The 20307-nt window shown below is 39.4% G+C and overlaps 1 protein-coding gene across 5 annotated transcripts in view; it reads left to right on the top strand.

Annotated features, from left to right (window-relative positions):
• usp2a (ubiquitin specific peptidase 2a) overlaps positions 1 to 20307 on the top strand; it is a 44462-nt gene that overhangs the window by 12557 nt on the left and 11598 nt on the right. For 3 of the 5 annotated variants that reach the window (XM_063907485.1, XM_063907486.1, XM_063907484.1), the window contains exon 3: positions 1286 to 2132. In XM_063907485.1, the coding sequence (XP_063763555.1) occupies positions 1347 to 2132 (786 nt within the window). In that variant the 5' untranslated portion in view covers positions 1286 to 1346. Of the gene's footprint in view, positions 1 to 1285; positions 2133 to 11037; positions 11509 to 20307 lie in introns of those variants that run through there. The other 2 variants (XM_063907488.1, XM_063907487.1) reach the window with 1 other exon arrangement.

The following is a 20307-nucleotide window of genomic DNA, read 5'->3' as shown; positions in this document are numbered from 1 at the left end:
TATTTTTCTCATACTGTCTGTGCTGCAGAACCTCTTTTCACCCTCTGTCTGAAACCAGAACCAAGTCTGCTCTGATTGGCTAGCTGGCCGGCTCTGTTGTGATGGGTCAATCGCTTAGAGATGTCCCGTCCCTTAGCCTATCACGTACAAAGAGCAAGCCAATAGAAGCGCATGTTACGTATTGATGTCACTATGTTACAGAAGTAAACAAAGGAATAGCAGTGGTAAATATTGAACCATATATGACTGAAATAATTTTTTTTAAAGAGGCACTCTTTTTACTTGAAATACATTTTTTGGCACATGGTTTCAGATCCACGAAGATTAAGTAAAAAAGAATAACTGTTAAAGAAGGGTTTTATATTAAGTCCGTTAAATACCGTATGCAGGTCGGTACTTCTCAGCACAACAATACTTCATGCTAAACGATATTTTTACATATTTTGACTTACTAAATACTAAATATTGCACTGCGATCAGAATTATGCATTAGTTTATTTTGTGATTCTGATGGGGCATTACATATTTACTAGCTATTCCATGGAAGCGTTTGCTGTCATGATTCATACATTGTAGCCTTGCTATTGTAAATGCATCCTGAACGGGCTTGGCTCTAGTTATACTGATCTGGTTTACTGGATTATAACATAGCATGTTCGTTTGCCTAATCATTCAATTATGATGAAAATACTTGGGTTAAATCACAACATGAAAGGAAAATATTTTGTAGTGGGCCCGACCGCATCTGTCCGATGCTGAGAGCCAAATTATCCTGCACAAACAAACATACATTATTTACAGGAAGCCTGCAGAGGAGCGTGAGCACTGATTTATGGTTATGTGGTCAAGTTCTACTCTAAAATTTGTAAAAGAAGTCCATTATCTCTGTAGACTAAGGCTTTGAAGACATTTCAGATCCATTTCCACTTACTACTGCATGAACCATGCAGAAATATCATCAACTCTTGACACTGTTAGCAAGAGAGCACATGATATGGAAGATTCTGGAAATTATGGAAGTTACAGTTTATATTGAAGCTAATGTCCGCCTGAGAGTCAGGGATAAAAACAGATGAAAAGTAGATGGATTAAAGTGGTATCAGTGTTTGGTAATGTCTGCCAAAAATCTAGAAGTGTTAAAGTCAGTGATGCACATTCCTGCATCTTTCTGTCTTTGAAGGCCGTTTAATGCTTAGTGAAGCGAGGATAAATGTTGCTGTAGTGTGAGTATTGATCTGATTTTTGCTGATGAACTAATACTTGTGTGTCTTTGCTGTGGCTGCAGTCGATGCAGTCTTCCAGAGGCTCTCCCTCCCTTTGGCTGAGAAACCCGCAGCAGCAGCAGCATGTCCCGCGTCTCCTCCACCGCCAAGCGCTACACTGGCCCATCCTACAGCAGCCACTACAGCTCCTACGGCTCCTCCCTGACCCCAGGTCTTAGCTCCTACGAGCGGTCCTCCTACAAGTCCCCCACCTCCTCTTCCTCCATCTCCTCCTCAGGTTACTCCTCTTCCTCCAGCTATCTGAGCAGCTCGGCCGCCCGCAGCCGCAACTACAGCACCTCCTCAGAACCTGACCGGGGTCGCACCGTGCCGCGCACCGACATCCTCGGGAGCAGCAGCCTCAGCAGCAGCCTCAGCAGCCGCCGGAGCGAGAGCCTCAGCAGAACCCCCATCAAGAGCTACAGCGGGTCGGGTCTGAGCGGGGGGTCAGCGTACACCGGCTACAGCTCTTACTCTTCTTCCAGAGCCCAGTCCAGCTACCTCTCTTCACCGGCGGCCTCCAGCATCTCACTCAGCCGACGGAAATCTGTCTCCCAGAGTGACCTGAGCAGGGACCTGGCCTCTCTGGGCCTCAGTGATGCCTCCTCCTCTTCCTCCAGCCCTTCTTCTTCAAGCAGTGCCCTGCGGAGCTACCGCAGTCGGGCCACCGATGTGGCCAACTCGTATGGCGCGAGCTCCCATACCGGCTACTTGGCCCTGTCGCGGAGCTCTACTCAGGAGGCCCTCTCGCGGAGCTCCACCCAGGAGGCCTTCAGCAGCAGCAGCAGCAGCAGCAGCAGAGCATACAGCTCTTCAACATGGGAGCCGAGCGGCAACAGGGTGTCCGACTCCCCCACCAGGGACTCCACGGTAAGAGGATGTTCTTGGTGCACATGCTGGCTTGAAGCTTGCCGCTTCCATTGGGGTTCAATGCTGCAAAATGGTTCAGTATCAAAGGGTTGAGTCAGGCCGAATGTGGAAAGCTGAAGACTGCACCACAGAGGCACTCTGGGTCATTTTCTTTAGTGTCACACATTTTATAAAGCCCATCAATGCTTGTGGCTTCTGAGAGTACTGGATTTCACCAAATGGGGGCACTATTGTTCAAATGAATTTGAAAGCGTTTAAAGTCCTGATATGACAACCTGACATTTCACTCTAATGCCCAAGTTTGGAGGCTTTATCTATTAGAATAAGTAGTTTCCTGTAAAATAATGTGATCTAATATGAATATCAAAATATAAAACTAACCTGATTACTTTTCGTTACTGTTGGATTTACCTCAATAACCAATTAAACCTTATAAATACACAAAACAGATCAATGTCACCTTAGAAAAGAGGACTCAAGATAATTAGTATCAAAAATGGTATTATTAATAGGGAAAGCTGCCTTTCATTAAGCATCTTTAGGCAGTAGCCTATACACCAACAATGACACACATGAGCACAAACTACAGTTTACAAAAGCAGGAATCAAATCTGAGCTGACAGGAAATGCCCCGTTTTAATCATATACTGCTAAGAAAGTGAAAACCGTAAAGCAATTTCAGGCAGTAGGCATATAGATTCACACTTAAAGTATAGCCTACAGAACAGTACAGTTAACCAAGAAGAAATATAATCTGAACCTTTTACAACAAACACTTTATCAACTTTTTCGTTTTTTAGTCACACGGTAATCCTGCTAGTGATCCCCAATTTTGGTCTTTTTTATTGTAACTATAAGGTAATACACTTACTTTCTTTGTATCCTGATTACCTAATCCCATTAACTATAATCTGTTACCGATACATCCGAATCCTGCTGATGCTATGTTCTCTACGAGGCTATAATAGATCTGAATTTTTAATTTAATTTAATTTAGTGTGTTCAGAATGTGTTTGCTAGTTTTTGTTTGGCTGAATTAAGCTTAAGTATATTTAAAGTGAATCAAAATGCTTTAGTTGTAGTTTTTATAAGTGTTTACATGAGTAGTTCCATGTTTATGAGACATAGCAAACCCCTACCCAGCAACTAGCTAGATGACACTAGTCAGCTGGAGCTGCTGGGCTATGATTGGCTGGGTCTGTAGGCCACTAGCCTCATATCTGAGCTTTGTATTAAGGACCCGAGCTTCCTCTAGGCAGGTCAGAAAGCACAACTGACCCACTTCCTCACAGGATAAGTCCAGATCACCGCTTCCATGGGTGGAAGAGGAAGAGGAGTTGGAGTAGGAGGATTGGCTAGCCCTCCAAGAAATTGCACATGATAGGCTAAGGGGTAGGACAACTTTAAGCAGACCAATAAAACCAGAGCCGACCAGCTAACCAATCAGAGCAGACTGGGCTCTGGTTTTAAACAGAGGGTGAAAAGAGGTGCTGGAGTACAGGCAGTAGGAGAAAAATAAAAAGCTTTTTTTGAACATTCAAGCATGGAGACATGTCACAATAGAGGCACAAAATACAAATATAACCTGAAATGAATTTAATAGGGCCCCTTCAAACAACAAACAAACATAATTGGCCAAGTCATATACATGTTGACCCCCATAAAACAGCAATATGGCAACACAATAATAGCAATACTTGACAAGATAATGCAATAATGGCTAGACTCATGGTTATATTTATTACCTATCAAGTCCAAAACTAGTGAAAGATGTCCAAGTGATGCCTTTGAATGTCTAATAGCCAAAGATATGCCCTGTCATATGATAAGAAACAGAGAAAAGAAGAAAATCTCCACACAGTATTTGAGAGGCTTAAACGATTACTGGATTATCAAAATAGTAAAGGATTATATTTCTGTCAATCAGTTTATCAATACAGCACTCAAAACAATACAAAGTACAATACAAAATAAGTAGTTAATAATCATTTATTGCATCAGGACACGTTTAATCAAGCAAATCATTTTTATAATCAGTTCTTTTAAGTTCTTTTTGAAGCAAACATTTAAAAAATGTGCTTGTTCCAGCATCATCTTAGTGAGAATTAGCAGATTTTTTGTTTTATATAATTGAATATTGAAATAATGAGATAAACGCACTAATTTAAATGTCCTTAAACAATCAGCACAATTAATTAGATTCACCTGTGCAGGTTTATCTTTGGGTGTACTTTAAATAAAAAAACAGCTGAAAATGGTCCATTATGAATAAGTAAAGCGTTTGATGATATTTGCCTCGTAGTCGCTGTATATATTAACTTACTGGTCTTCTGGTGGGCCTGCCTACTGTCATGAGGTAAACTTGAGCAAATAAACCGGGCTGTACATTTCCTCATCAGTCATGTGCTTCTATTTAGCTCTACAAGTCTGCGTTCAGAAATAGATAAACGTGACCCAACACAACCTTCACAATGAGTGAAGACATTTGAGGGTTATTTAGTTCTCAAACAAACACTGACTCAAATAATGCTTTGTTGCGTGCAAGAGAAGCTGATTTCTGAGCCTGCAGCTACAAACTGTGAAGACTTTTTGCTATGCCTCTTAACCAGGGTTGGGAGGGTTACTTTAAATATGTATTCTACTACGATTACACAACATTTAACCAAACCAATCTAAGTACAATATAAAAGTAATGTGATTCCTTTCTTTTGGACTACCTCCATATCAAATACAATGTGAATAAATACAACAGAAAAAAAACATCATTACCATGTTTTACTTAAGTGTATTATGTAAGACAAGAGAACAATGTAACCCTTAGGCAAAGAGAAAAACAAGGCATTTAGAATTAAATGTGTCGTGTTCAATTATAGGCTAGCTATATATAAGAGAAAAATATAGTTGACAAATATTGTTTTACTTTAATACATGAATTAAAAGCAAACAACGCTGCTATCAATCCGTTGTCCACCTATTGCATTTAAAATATATATATTTAATATAGAGATGAATAAAAGTAGCCTTAATTAAAACCCAAAAGAAAATTAGAGGCAGCCCGTCAAGCTCTAATATGTTGATCTATATTTAAAAATGTATTGTAACTTTGTAGACCAGCTTGTAATGCCCATTTTTATAAATGGACCAGTAATCTGATTTCATCGTAACCATGGACCATTAGCTAATCGAGGGGTGCAGCAATGAGTCATCACAACACATGCTGAAGACCTGTTCACGTTTTTGTTCTACGGTATAAACATTTGTCAATAAATACCCCATTTATGAAAGTCGGAAGCTTCTTTGAGTCATAAAAACTAGGGTTGATAAAAAGTGACTAAAAGATACTACAAATTGCCACCACACCGCCATTCTAGTCGGCCTTTAGCTTAGCGGTAGTGATGCGATGTTATATGACCCTGATAAAGTTTGTCCTAACGTTAGCTTTTTATTCCTAACGATTGCATTACAATTCAAAAACCATGACGTGGTGTTAATATCCTGCTGAAACAAACAAGCTAAGTGTCATAAACGTGTGTTGGCCACAAAGCTTATTTTCTGCAATACACCGAAACCAAAATGGGGACAAGTTTAAACTAGAGGTCTATTCTCATTATATCCATCCGGTTATCAACACTTATTCATGGAGCACAGACTGAGTCGCTTGAACTGGATGTCCCCAGCTGGGCTGTTTGCACTGTTGATTAACCCCAGTCCCCTGTTAGCTCAGTCCCTGTAAACCCCCTTTCACAAAGTGCAGGGCGTCTTCACTGATTGTTGGAGCTCTCAATGTACGATGGTCCTAGCACATCGACTCTCTTCCCAAGCTCGCAGTCAGCAGATCTTGTATAGCATAGTATGGTATATGTGACACACTTTGAGGGAAAAAGTCAGGAAAGGTTTTGTGAATGATGAGAGTCAAAATGACAACCGTGACCACTCAGTGACCTCGCATCATGTCTTTGTAGGTCAGCCAACCTCAGGCAGCACAGAGGAGTGGTGCCCGGCATCAGTGCTGCAACTATCAAATATTTATTCTCCTGATTAAAAGGTTCATTATTCGGCCTATAGAATGCCAGCAAATTGACCCATGACGATGAAGATTGTTTAATACCGAAAAAGACTAAAGAACACTTTGCTTGGATTGGCTAAAATCAAGGAATCTTCTCAATTTTCTCTTAAAATGACTTACAGTAAAAGATTAATCAATTATCAATAACGTTGCTAATTATTTTTCTGTCAATTGAATAATTATTTAGATCATAAATGTAAGGACATTTTAAGATCTACTTACATGCACACAGTTTGCTTGTAACTCAGTAGAATTATAATTTCTTTAATAAATATTTTTTATTCGTAAAGAAATGTTAAATATAATATATGATATACCATATATTTTATTATTGATTTACTTTTTAAATAAGAAAAATGATATTTCTGACATAGTTACCATGTCTAAAAGAAATGTATTTCCGACCTCATAATTTGTTTTGATGCCAAATTTAATATCATAATATCATCATGGGTGAGGTTAAAGCTACCTCTATATTCCTGTATCACATCCTGGCTCAGTGAAGTTGTGAGGGGGGAATTTTCAGCTGTGTTTTTCTTTTTTTTCTGCTGTAAAATATTGTGTTACAGGTGTGAAAATAAGATAAGTAAAGAAAAAAAGATGAGTTAATGCATCTGTTGGCAAACCAAAACTGTCGCACTATAGCCTAACTAACACTAATTGTTATGTTGTTGTTGTTGTTTTTTAATTTAAAGTCATGTGTGCTCTCCTAAAATAGCATCTGCAAAACAAGGTTAACCCATTTTTACAAACTAACAACAGGAACATAAAACAAAAATAGCAGCTGCTGGTGCCTCATCCTCCTGTTCATCGTGTGCCATGTTCCTGATGGCAGGCTGTCTAACATGACTGTTATTTTGTTGTTTCCTGTTTCTCATGCTTGGTATTCAAATAGACCAGGACACAAACAAAACAACAACACATGTTAATGGCTTTACTTAGCATATCATTTAGATGTATCTGTTTTTGGCATGCCTTTGTTCCACCTACGAGCATCTCATGAATTTCTTTAAATTTGTCAGACTTAAAATTTTCAAAATGAGGTGCAACTTGTTTACTTTACAGTTTTTTTGTATTGGCAGGTTAGCTTAAGCCTTTCATACTGTATAATTGGTGGGTTAGCTTTTGAGTTGGCTAGCTAACACATGAGGTTATTATTATTTTCATTAACTTGGTCACCTTAAACACGATCTTTAAACTCATCGGCTATTGGTCTGATAGCTTCAACCTCTAATCTTGTTTGTTACTGTCCAAACTTTTTAATGCCAGCTCTTTGTGAAAACAATGAAAACCTTTCACTCAAACTTTTGCCCTTTAGCTGAATAGAAAACCAAAGTAAAGCGGCATGATGTGGCAAAACGGCGTTGCGCGGACGTTGTGTTTCTATGGTAAGAGTGGTTCCACTTGACTACACCAAGCGCTTTCCTTATGGTCGCACACTGCTTGCAGTTGTCTGGCTTTGCGTTCAAATTGCGCTGAGCAAAGAGCAAAAAGCAAATCATGTGAATGCATCATGAGGCCAATGGGGCATGCCTAAGTCAATCTGAATTTTGTCCCACAGTTTTTCTGCAAGCTTTGTGTCCACACAAAATATTTTATCCGACTATTGTTTTCCCAACCTTAGTCAGAAAGGTTATGGTTGTTCTTTGGCAAACAAGGGCTGGTTCTTAGTGACTTAGTTTTTAATTTCTAAGTTATTATGAGTTTACTTGATGGTGTTTGTCTGTTAGTGTGTGGCATGTCCTTCAGGGCCGTGATTTTAACATTACTATTCAAGATTCAAAGAGTCAATTGCTTTATTGTTATTTGCACAGTAGCAACGGTGTAGTTACAGTACGACAAATGAAAAGTCCAGGCTCCTCCTTCAACAATGCAGCATACATTTATATAGCACATTAAACAATAACAAAAAGTGCGAAAAGAACACAAAAATATTTTCCAAAAACAGAGCAATAGTGCTTTAAAGTCAATTATATAATCATCAATTTTCTAGCAGCAGCCCAGCAGTCCTTTGTGCCCTCTTCTTGGAGATCTCCAAATAATTATAAGCTTGCTAAGAAAACATCATTTACCTTTTAGTTTTTTTTAAATCAGTGATATAATTTGAGTTTCAATCGACACGTGCACGATGAGTCTAACCGAAAGCTTAGGAGTACTTTGGGAGCTTTGGGTCACTTCCCAACACTCATAAGGTTAAAGAGCTTTGCTTTGTGGATCTGCTTTCCCCTTCACCACCAGAGTCAATGGGTGCATGAATAGAGGAGAACAACTGTAAGTGTTTGCCTCCAACCCACAGGTGGCTTGGAAAGTTATTTTTTCTTTTAACAATTACCAAGATTACACACTTTATATAGCCAGAAACTGTAACATTTGAAATTATAATCCATTTTTACATTTCCTAGTTGACATTTTGTGTGACAAACAATTCCATTCTAATAATAAATAATAATACATCTAAATAAAAATGTAAAATAATAATTTAACCTTAAAGTAGTTATACCTCAATGAAATTGCTATATCCTTCATGTCTATCAATTATTGAATTCAACTTTATTCATGTTGCCCAATATCATCAATTACACATGTGTCTCAGGGGCCTTTACAGCATACAATACCCTCTCTCCTTTGATCTTGCTCCGAACAAGGAAAAACTCTCTAAAATGTTTCCAGTTTTTGTAATATTAATGAGGAGTAAGAAACACCCTGAAGTGTTTCTTCTGCCTGATATCCAGCGACTGTACTGAAGACTTTGTTCTGTTCTGGAACTCTCCCACATGCTCTCCTGGAATGTTCCATTTACTACAAATTACGCAATGTGAGCATTTCTCCTCAGTGTTGGTTAGGGAATGCTATGCCTCTTGTAGGAATGTAGAATATAGGGGCTTATAATGGATATAAAACAGTGAACGGTTCCAGTTGCTCTGCTAAGAAACATTTAAACCCAGGTTAAATTTAAACCCATGACTGAATAAAGTGTCATTCTAATGTGCCTAATTTAGCTTAGGGAATAGAGTAGCTATCCTTAGGTAATTACACTCTGACTTCTCCTTCCTAACATTGCCCAGAGACTGCCTATGTCCCATTTTAAGAACAGACTGCTTAGCTCTTTGTATCAGATATCACAACACAAACATTAACTCATTGCCCCCTGTTGCTCACTTTGTAGTTTTCCACCTCAAGGATTAACACACACACACACACACACACACACACACACACACACACACACACACACACACACACACACACACACACACACACACACAGGTGGTGGAATGTGCTCCTTGGCTATTTGTTGTGTACACACGCTTGAGCCTGGGTCATGAGATTGCTGCAGTTGTGCTCCCTTCACTCTACACAGCCTTCCAGCTAAAATCGCCTACCCTGTAAACACTGTGCATTTCAATCCTTTCGCTAAATGCTGTACAGAGATGTATCGAGTAATTAAAGGTAACAAAGGGCTGACTTTAGAGAAAAGAAAGCATCATTTTGCCTGTTGTTGTACTGACACTGAACTAGAATGCTTATGAGTGGTACGGGAGGCACAGCACATTCTGTTGACTTTCTTATTAATTAAGACTTGCTTCAACACTTCTGAATCTGTAAAAAATGTCTCAAACACCAAGTAGTTTTAAATGTGTTATAGAGACTCTTAAAGGTCACCAAGTGCTTGTATTGCCTTGTGTAACCACCAGAAGTACTCTAACATGCGTCACCTAATGTTTCCCTAACTACTGGACAGTCTAAAATGCCTCAAAAAAGGTATGAATCCGTTTTTTTCAATATTTTTTTACACAATTTAACACATCACCTGACCAAAAAAAAAAAGATTCAATACATGTATTATTTTGATGTTGCTCTCACAATCAGAGGATGTATTAAGACACAAACTCATGAGTGTGTTGACCTGAGTGGAAGGCCCTTCTTTAGCAGTCTGCTGCTTAGATCAATATCATCATTTTTTATAGGTCTCCTTATCCTTCATGATGTATCATTTGTGCAACACTGAAAATTTTTGGGATCGCTATGCCTGAAGGCCCTAACACCGTTTTATATTGATATTTTATATTAAAAAAAGAGTCATATTACAAAAACGCAACTCCAAAAGAATGCTTATGTTAAATAAATAACAGTATGATAACAACTTTGCCATATGAACTAAACGTTATGATGTTATGCCTGTTTGGTATTGTAAGATTTTCTAAGCTGTACAATAGTGAGTTATTGTCCGTTTACAATGAAATATTTTTTTACTATCATTTTTTCACACTTTTCTGTACAAATGAGTACAAATTTTAACAAAAATAGCCAACAAATCTATTTAGTATCCTTTTCGATGTTTTCCCAAATGCAGGATGTTTATTGTTGACTTTTGACTGCGTATACTTGGGTTATGTTTGCTGTTTTAATGTAGATTAGCATCAGACATCCTTCATCATCCTCTTATTGTGACGGTGCCGACTAAACCCCTTATTCTCTGAGCTGCTGATGAATCACCGGAACATCATTAAAGACCCTATTTAGGACTGAACAATCTAATTTAAGAACCACTGGATCAGATTGTAGTAAATCAGCCACTAGTTGTCAGCTGTGTGACATATGTGTTGTTTTTACCCTGCTGTTACATTGATAGATTATACAGTGATCATGGCCAGGAGGACGGTAGAGGTCATGATCCTCTTGGAGATGAGTAGTCTCCTTGAACCACAGCATTAGCCCTTCAGGTTGTTCCAGCAGCGTGGAGGAGGATGGTATGTGACGTAGGCAGCCCGGTTGGAGGCGTCGCTGACGTTTGTTGTAGGCGGAGCTTTAGTCTTGTAAAACGGAATCCGCACACAATATGCATTATTGCCATTTATTTGCTGAGACCTGCGTAGGCTGATACTGCAGTCAGTATTTTTGAGTTTTGTAGGTGTTTTAGCTCTCTACAGGGTAGTAGGATAGTTTAAAGGGAAAGCCACAGGTCCTTTATTCGGCGTGATTTGTGAGGTTGCTGCTGTTACATGACTGAATGAATGAATGACAGAGAGACCATCAGAAACGTAGTGAAACGTCTTGCTATAGAAAAGGGTTGAACACAATCCGAAGAGCAGGAAACCTTCTCCTCCGTCTGCATAACTCGCACCGGGTCGTTGGCTTCGTTCCTCCGCCAGCATGCCGAGCATGCGACAGTCATACACGGTGACCGTACCTGAGGAGCCGCCGGCCGCCGCTTTCCCCTTTCTGAAGCAGGAGATGCGGAGAAAAGGCAGCATGTCCGGCTCGATGCTGGTTTCCACTTTCGTAGGACTCCTTATTAACCAAGCCAAGGTAAGAGCTCGTGCTGCGCTCCGTTACCTCGGCTCTGTCTCACTAAACCCCATTCAGAAATCAGGACATTAAAAGTGTATATTGCGTATGTCTTTGTGGGCAGAGCTGTACATCTCGCAAGGCTGGAGTTACACAAAATTGTGATTTGGCTGGAAATAACCATGAAATGAAGCACGTATGATATTAAACATAGTAGTTATTCGATAATAGCCTACATAAACCGTTTGTCCTATTCCTACTGTCGTATGTAACTTAAATACTCGCAAACGGTGGTAACACGTTAAACATAGCGTTAAAAAAACGACTTTATATAGTTTAAAGGGTGATTTATGAAGTTTTGCTTTGTCAAAATGTGAAAATAATTGAAAACATAACCTGTGGAAGAGTTAAAAGTGTCTCACAGGCATAGATAGAAGTTCTAAATAGAACACAGGTGTTTTTTCTCTGATAATATCACATAGCTAGTGAGAGTCTCGGTTTAATGTTGGAGTGAGTCATCTGTGAGGGTAAGCCGGTCTTTAAGCCTCTGTATTCCGCTGTACCAGGATCAGTAGGCCTGCCTTGGCAGGTCAACGGTTACATAACGATCTTTTAATCCCCCTCATAACCTACAGCGGCTCTTACTATACTGCTCTTATGCATCTCACTGCAGCTCTTTACTGGAAATACATTAAGAAATAACCCATTTTGACGGGGCTTTCTTTCAGCACTGGAGTATGTAGGGCATCTGTATGTTGCCTCAGGCTGTTGCCATATGGACACAGCCACATAAAGAGTAAAGAGTAGACCACACAATGTATCAAAAAAAGCATGCGTGTGGCCAAGAATATCTCCACGGGTCTTAGCGTATACAATAAGATCCCTGAGTTATTATTTTCAGAGCAGAAAACCCTCTTTGAAATACTTTTGATTCATGCAGGGCATTACATTTTCTCAAATAAACCAGGTAGACTAGTAGCCAAAAAGCAAGGATACACAGATTTTACTGTAGATTTTTACGCTGAGTTAGATCCTGCAACAGTGGAATGTTTCCCATAGTGAAAAGTGATTTGCCTATAAATTATTCTGGCAATAAACCGATATCCTTGCATTACATGTGTACTAAAATGGGTCTAAATGATGTATTCTTTGCCTTTCAGCTGTCATTACTGTCCAAACCATGTGTGGACTTATGGAGGTTAAAATGCAGTGTTTGGTAAAGTTTCATTAAATAGCCTAGGCTACCAGCTATTTGTCGTACTATGAGTAGGAGAAGAGGAGAAGGCTTTCAGTTTGTGAACATTAGAGTCTCCCTAGTGCAATTGTGTGTGTGTTTGTGTGTATGCACCTAGGCTACAGCGTGGTGTGGAGCTGCTGTGTTCCAGCTTCTATTATGTAAGGAGAAATCACATTAGAATACACTTTAGTGCTGGGCTGGCAGCTTGGCACGCTTTCCGTGTTGTTGTCAGCCTCCACCTGCTCCCCGTATCCCGTCCTTCTCTTTTCTGTTGCTCGTCAAACGTCCTCTACTTCTACCTCACTGCAGACCTCTGCAAGCATGGCAATTTTGTATCAATTCACGGACACCACGTATTGGTCTTTTGTTATAAAACTGTGATTATTGTAACTACATATTAGTAATCCCTGCTTTTTCTGTATGGGTTTTTGAGTAAAGTCAGCTGGAGTCATAAATGTCTGACAAGTTGGTTTATAATGAAAATAATCCTGAACTTAAATGTTACAAACATGTATTGCCTAGAAATTACTTTAAATAAGTGGTCAAAACACAAAAGGTTTCAAAAAAATAGGGATATATGGAGGTTTAAAAACACTCGTGTACAGATATCATTCTGAATGTGCCTCTGTAATCATTCTTGTTCATAATTTCCCATAAAAAAACAACTATCCAAATGTCAGAGATGTAGTGCTTTGCTTATTGACCTTTTTAAACCAAAGACAAGTGTGAGTGTGACACACTGGCACTGACTGCAGTGGGAGTACCTTGGCATTAGATCTTTCTTATGAGGACATCATGTGTGGTGTTTACAGTGTATAGAATGTAAACTATAACGGGTTGGCTCTGTGTTACTATTTGGTTATTTTCTTTGTTCTTGTCGAGGCCTCGGTGTGATCTTTCAGTGCAGTGTCTCTGCTGAGACACCGAGGCCCGTGCAGGCTTCAGTAGAATGTAAACACCAGCCTGTTAGCTAGTAGTTCACTTTGCAACCATTGAGGGTGAATTATTTTCCTGCTGGAGAAACACTTAGCAGTGGAGATGTGTGAACAGGAACAGGGCGGTTATTTAGAAAGTCAACGCATTCTTTTTCCACATGCATGGGTGGCATGTCTTCCAATCAATGTTTGACTTTAGGTTGATACCCCTGCTGGGTATAGACGGTGTGTGAGAAGCCTGTTTTTACCCCAAGCAAAAAACAACAACAAACAACATTATAATGGCAGTGTAAACTCACATAAAGGAAAATAAATATATACTTAGAACAAAATAACATGTCATAAAATGAAATGACAGGGGACAGTTGAACATAGATAATTTTCAAAAATATAAATATAAAACATAATAATTACATTTGTTACTTGGGGAAAATGTTCATCCAGAACTGCTAACATAATGTTTAAAAGTCATTTTAAATTAATCTCTGGTGACCTTAGCCTATTATGATATTGGTCCATTAATAGGAATTCAAATCCCAGTACAGTACAGATAATTAAATATAAATAAACATGCCTTTTTCAAATACTCACACTTATAAACAGAATAAATGTCATTATTATGTGGGGATAATTTTCATTCAGAACCCCAAACTTACCAAAATTAATAGGATCCCTTTAGGAATTCAAATAATTAGGTTGACAGTACAGATCAATTTAAAACAGAAATATACTCCTGACAGGTGAACATATTTAGAATTTTGACATTTTGCAAATACTTAAAAATATAAATATAAAACAGCTGTGTGAAAAGCATCTTCTTATTGCTATTTATTTCTTCACATCCAAGTAAAATAATAGAATAAAATAAAAACAGATACATTTTAAACACGTCAGTATAAACTCACAAAAAATAATAAAAGATCAAATGAAATACGGTGTGACAAAAATACATTTAATGGGTTCCCTTTTGAAATTGAAATATTGAAGTTGACATTACTGATACATTCACACACAAAAGTATAAATATGACAGGTGAACATATTAATACAATTTAAAATATAAATATCAAACAGAGAATTTCATCCACAACCCCAAATATCATTTTTTTAAAGGTGAACATTTAAATTAAACTTTGAGTCACCTTAGCCACTTTTGGATATTGCTCCACAAAGGTGCACTATTCACGCTTTGAGCCAATCAAATGCAACCTATAGGGGCCAGTCCATGGTATCATAAGCTTCATTTATTTGTGTTTGTCAGAAAGACCATTCCTCTCCGTAAGAAGATCTCACTGTTTATATGCAAGTGTGTGTTGGCATGTTCCGGAGAGACAAGCTGTGGCTCCACGTCACCGCACAATGTCTCAAAGAGCTCCGGTGACTTGTCTTGTCCCTCTGTGCGCTCTGTAGAAGGGAGAAAGAAATCTCAGTCTCCCTCTCAGGTGCCAGTGCGTGTGTGCCAGCATGAGAACACAAAGTAGTGTCCCTCCTGCTCACACGGGAGAAACTCGGCAGTTGCTGAGGTAAGACCAGGGGAGAGGTTGTTTATGATGGTCTGCCAAATAGAGAGACAGGTCAGAACAGGCTGTTCTGCTGATCGCTCTCTCACGCTGGTATGGCAGCCAATCAGCAGTTGGCATCGTATGCTGCCAGGTGGACCCAGGAATTCTGCTGCGGGTAGTGTTAGGTTTACTTTGCAGTCTCAGAGACACACGCTGAGCCGGATTGGGGGGGGGGCGACGACGACTTGTTATTGCTATGGTTTAAGAGGCTTATTATGCCAGTATTGCTAATACTGTGGTGAGATATTAGCATTGTTTTTCAATAAGCTCTTTAAGTTTCCATTGATGTGCACGCTTGTTATGTTTTATTTCTGAATTGATGTCCTTAAATTGCACTTTATCATATTATACATGCGTAGATATTATGGCATTAGATTGTATACATCATAATGGATGATTTTATCTATATTCCCCATTTCTATTGTCACTGAAAAATGAAAGTAAGGGTGAAAAAAATAAATTATAATTTGATTTTCACTCATCGAGTGGGGGTTTGAATACTCTACAACTTTATACATTTCAGCATGTTACAAAGGTCATTTCTTGAAAAATATATAACATCAAAAATAAATAAACAGATGATGAAAATGGTTGTCATCACATAATATCATACTTGCAACAAAAAAAACGACACCAATTTATTAGCAGTTTCAAACCAAAATGTATCAGTGTTGCTTAGCACACACGACTCAAACTCTATTAATGACTAGCATCAGGCTGTTTAATAGAACACACTGTCAATATCAGGCATGCTCTTTGTTCTTATACACTATGAGGAGTAAGCTAAACCGCAGGTGGTACAGAGATCATCAGAATGCTGAGCACTCATTTATGGTTGTAATAAGCAGCCCTTCTGGGACTTCATTAAGCTATATCATCACTTTGTTCTCTGAGCTTGTTATTTTCCCACACCATCTCCAGTCTTTAGAAGGTGTACATTTCCACTTCATAAGAAGGTCAAGTCTAATATCAACTTCACTAAACAGGAACATTTTGTCAACGAGGCCTTTTAAAGAGTGCCTATTATGGGTTTTGGGGTTTTTCTTTTCCTGTAGTGTGTTCTATAGGTTTTTGTGTATGTAAATGGTCTGCAAAGGCTCAAATCCCTGTGTCCCCTCCACCCTCTGCCTCCGTTGTTCACTCCCGTAACATAATGACTTTGTTGCACTCGCACTTCTATTGGCTAGCATTCAAACACATTGTATGTGAAAGTCTAAGGAGCTGGACATCTCTAAGTGGTGGACAAATGACAACAGAGCCAGCCAGCTAACCTATCAGAGCAGCTCCTAGTTTCAGACAAAGGGTGAAAAAAGGTGCTGCAGCACAGGCAGTATGAGAAAAATAAAAAAGCTTTTTGAATATTAAAGCATGGAGACATGTCCCAGTAGAGACAAAAAATACAAATATGAACCTGAAATGAACACAATAGGGCCCCTTTTACTATAATACATTCCAATGTAGTTTTTTGTGATAGGATTCGACATTTCAGACACACCTGCTGAAACATTTCTGGCAAATTCAATCAAGGACATCGTAGAGTTTTCTTATAACCCAACTGATTCTTTTTTCACATTTTATATTTAATATATACTCATTCAATATTTGCAAACCAGGTTTTTGGGGATAATTAAATACACATTATTCACATCAGTAAAGGGTGCGGCCTTCTTCTTCCTTTCCTTTGTTAGCCTATTTCTTTGCACAATATAGCTGTTTAATAGACTGACACATTTCACAGTGGATGGTCTGGTAGTGCATGCACTGAAGCTTCTCTTCCTGCGCTGTGCCAAAGTTCATAGCTAGTGCTAAGATGTTTATCTAAGGTGCAAAAGGCTGCTTTTCTCTTTTTCTCATTATATTTGGTTGTGTCTTCCCCTGGAAAGTAAAGCGGTAATAACAGCTCATTCCTTTATCCGTCCTCACCTTGCTTTGACCCATTTCTTCTGCACCACCACCATCCTCCATCCCTCAGGCCAGCAGTCCCACATCTTAGAATTAAATGAGAACAGTGGATGGCCAGATTTGACTTCCCCCCAGCACGCTGGTTGGATGCCAAAAGGACATTTCCTCTGTCTCTTATTCCCCAGCTTTAAATGAAGCAGTTCAACCTGGCCTGGGGAATGCTGTTTAAAGTGGCCTGCTGTACCACATGACTTTCAGGCCCCGAGGAGTAGGGTTTCAGAAGTAGCTCGCTTCTGTTCTGACATTTCTGAATAGAGCATTTATGCAAAGTTATCCCCCTAGGCCGCCACTTTTGTATACAGTACGTATCAGTCCGCTCACATGGAACGACCGGGAATACATACAGTGGATGAATGTTTCTTCTTGTGACTCCGTTTTATGTATCTGCTCTCTTTTTTTTCTCCCATCCGCTTTACTTTGAAACATAAATCCTGTTCTTCACTTTGCTCTATCTAATTTATTTCAAAAGAAAATGAGGCAGATGAACTGGTTTATGAGTGTTATATAAGGGAGTGAGGTAATACATCATAATGTGTTACTATGTTGGTAAATACCCCAGAGAGATGCACAGAAAAACCTTTTTATAGTATGATTGTGTAAAAAAATAAATGATGGCTTAATATGATACGGCTGTCACAATATCAGATTTTGCGTTCAGAATTATCATGGCTAAAATAATTGAAGAAAAAAATATTATTGTCATACATTGGAAAACAATAAAATAAAATATTAATTTTATTAAATAATTAAATAAAAGTGTGTAGCGAGGATGAAAAATTATCTGTTACTATAACTGAATATATACATTATTGAAGAGGTGCTGGATTATTCATACAATATTGAAAGGAGTCAGTTGAGATGGTTCGGGCACCTAGTGAGGATGCCACCTGGGCGCCTCTCTAGGGAGGTGTTCCAGGCACGTCCAGCTGGGAAGAGACTGAGGGGTAGACCTAGGACCAGGTGGAGGGATTATATCTCTTCGCTGGCCTGGGAGCGCCTTGGAATCCCCCAGTCAGAGCTGGTTGATGTGGCCAGGGAAAGAGAAGTTTGGGGCTCTCTGCTAGAGCTGTTACCTCCGCGACCCTGACGGAAAAGCGGGAGAAGATGGATGGATATCCAAGGTGTATTATTAGCATGATCTGAAATACATGCTATATTTCTTAGTGTTAGACCATAAATGTATGACAGAGCCATTGTAATATGACATTTTTTCCCTCTAAAACTGGCTAAAGATCTTTGATATTTCTCTATATCATTGAACATTCATGACCAAATGTTGGGTCGAGGAATAAATCTTTAACCAGGAAAGATTGACCATTTAACCATATCCGGTTCCCTCATCTCAAAATCAATGGTTTTCCGAACGTTTTTTGGGGATAGTATCCTGAAATAAGGTCTGAAGTTAACACTTATGGGGGCTTATGAGATTTTAACGTTTTTGTTCAACAACATAAAATACATCAGTAAATACATCACATTGTGAATATCCCAAGTTTCTATGCGTAAAAAAAACCCCCTGCAGAAATCCAATTGGGAAATCCCATTGCTTTTTGTCAGTTGAGCCTTATCGATGGTAACTTCCAGGTGAGCCTACAAAAATACGTCATCACTGCACCACTCATTGCAAGAAAAACCAGAAATCCTGCAAATCTTTTACATGTTGGACATATTTTTGCAGCGGTGAACCTCTGAACATTGCCACACTTCATTTTTTCCTCTTCTCTAATACCCTGAAAAATGTTACCCAGCTTTTCTGCTAGAGCATGACTTTAATCCCACTTTGTGCTGATTTAAAATGCTTATGTGGAAGAATCCCGGCAGTATGTGCGTAACAGAATGAGCTGTCATTACAGTCATGTTACAGGCTGGGATCATAGCGGGAGGCAGGGATGGATCGTCTTACACACACACACACACACACACACACACACACGAATCCTGTTCGACACACCGAAACGACGACTAAGGACCTTTAAGAGCATTTTACACAGTGTCTATCAAATGAGTTATTGGAGTAGGATCGGATCAGAAAGAAATTAGTCAATTTTTACATGACAGACAATAATGTAGTGTCCTCACAATAAAAACAGTGCTCATCCCTAACTGTTGCTAGATTATGTATTACAATAACCAGTATCCTCATCATCACATCCCTTCAGGCGCAAAAGTCACGTCATGATTCCAGTACAAAAGTCACATCTGCTCCAAGCCGTTCCTCACACACTGAGTCACACACACTTAATCTTATCACCGTGATGTCACCATGTCCTCTAGCTTTCCTTTCCTGCTAAAAAAATAAGAATAGCGTTGCTACGGAGACAGAGCCGGGACGTTGTTACATCTTCGTGACGTCTCCCGGGCCGGCCGAAGTATCAGCCAATGGCGAGGCGACGGGCGGGCGTTAATAAAAGCAAAGCTGCTATTTTTGGGAACCGGCCGTGGCGTTACTCAGCAGAGTGCAGTCAGACTTTCACATTCCAGCAGTGGGAAGATGAGCTGCTGCGTCTCTGTAAAGGAATACAAAAGTGAGGCGACCGGAGAGAATCCGTCCTGCTTCCTGTCACACCGGATTCTCACAGAGTTCTTGAACACACTTCAGGAAGTGTGTGTTCAATGATATACGGTCGTGGCTAGCAAAGTGCTCTTTTCATTACAGTGGAATCTGCAGAGCACAGGATTTAGATAAGCCATAGTTAATTAAACTGTAGATTCCCCCCCTCCACATGCTGACTCTCTTTCTCCTGAATAAGAGACAGATGGCACAGGGTATTTATGTAATAGTAAAAAGCCCTTCCTGTAACAGTGCTCATAACTTGATAAGCTCCAGGCTCACGACACTAATGAACCGACCCCGATCACATGTACCTCGAGAGGGCAAAAAGCAGAGCTAGAGACGGGACTATACTCACTTGGATTTCTGCTGTCCTAAAAGGCATCCCTCTGGGTCTGGAAATTAAGAAACTGTGTCATCTCAAAACTCCGATATAGGGGGAATTCCCACCTTCATGTTGAAAATGCACAGGCGCTTCATGGTATTACTTATATTGTACTGCACATATTTTATCGAGCTAAAATGCAGACTTTTGGAGAAAAAAAGCCATAGACAAACGTAGTGCAATACAAAA

This window comes from Eleginops maclovinus, chromosome 18 (assembly GCF_036324505.1).
Source record: "Eleginops maclovinus isolate JMC-PN-2008 ecotype Puerto Natales chromosome 18, JC_Emac_rtc_rv5, whole genome shotgun sequence".
Classification (NCBI taxonomy): Eukaryota; Metazoa; Chordata; class Actinopteri; order Perciformes; family Eleginopidae; genus Eleginops; species Eleginops maclovinus.
The sequence above is the reverse complement of the archived record's forward strand: the minus strand, read 5'-3'. Positions and strand labels throughout refer to the sequence as shown.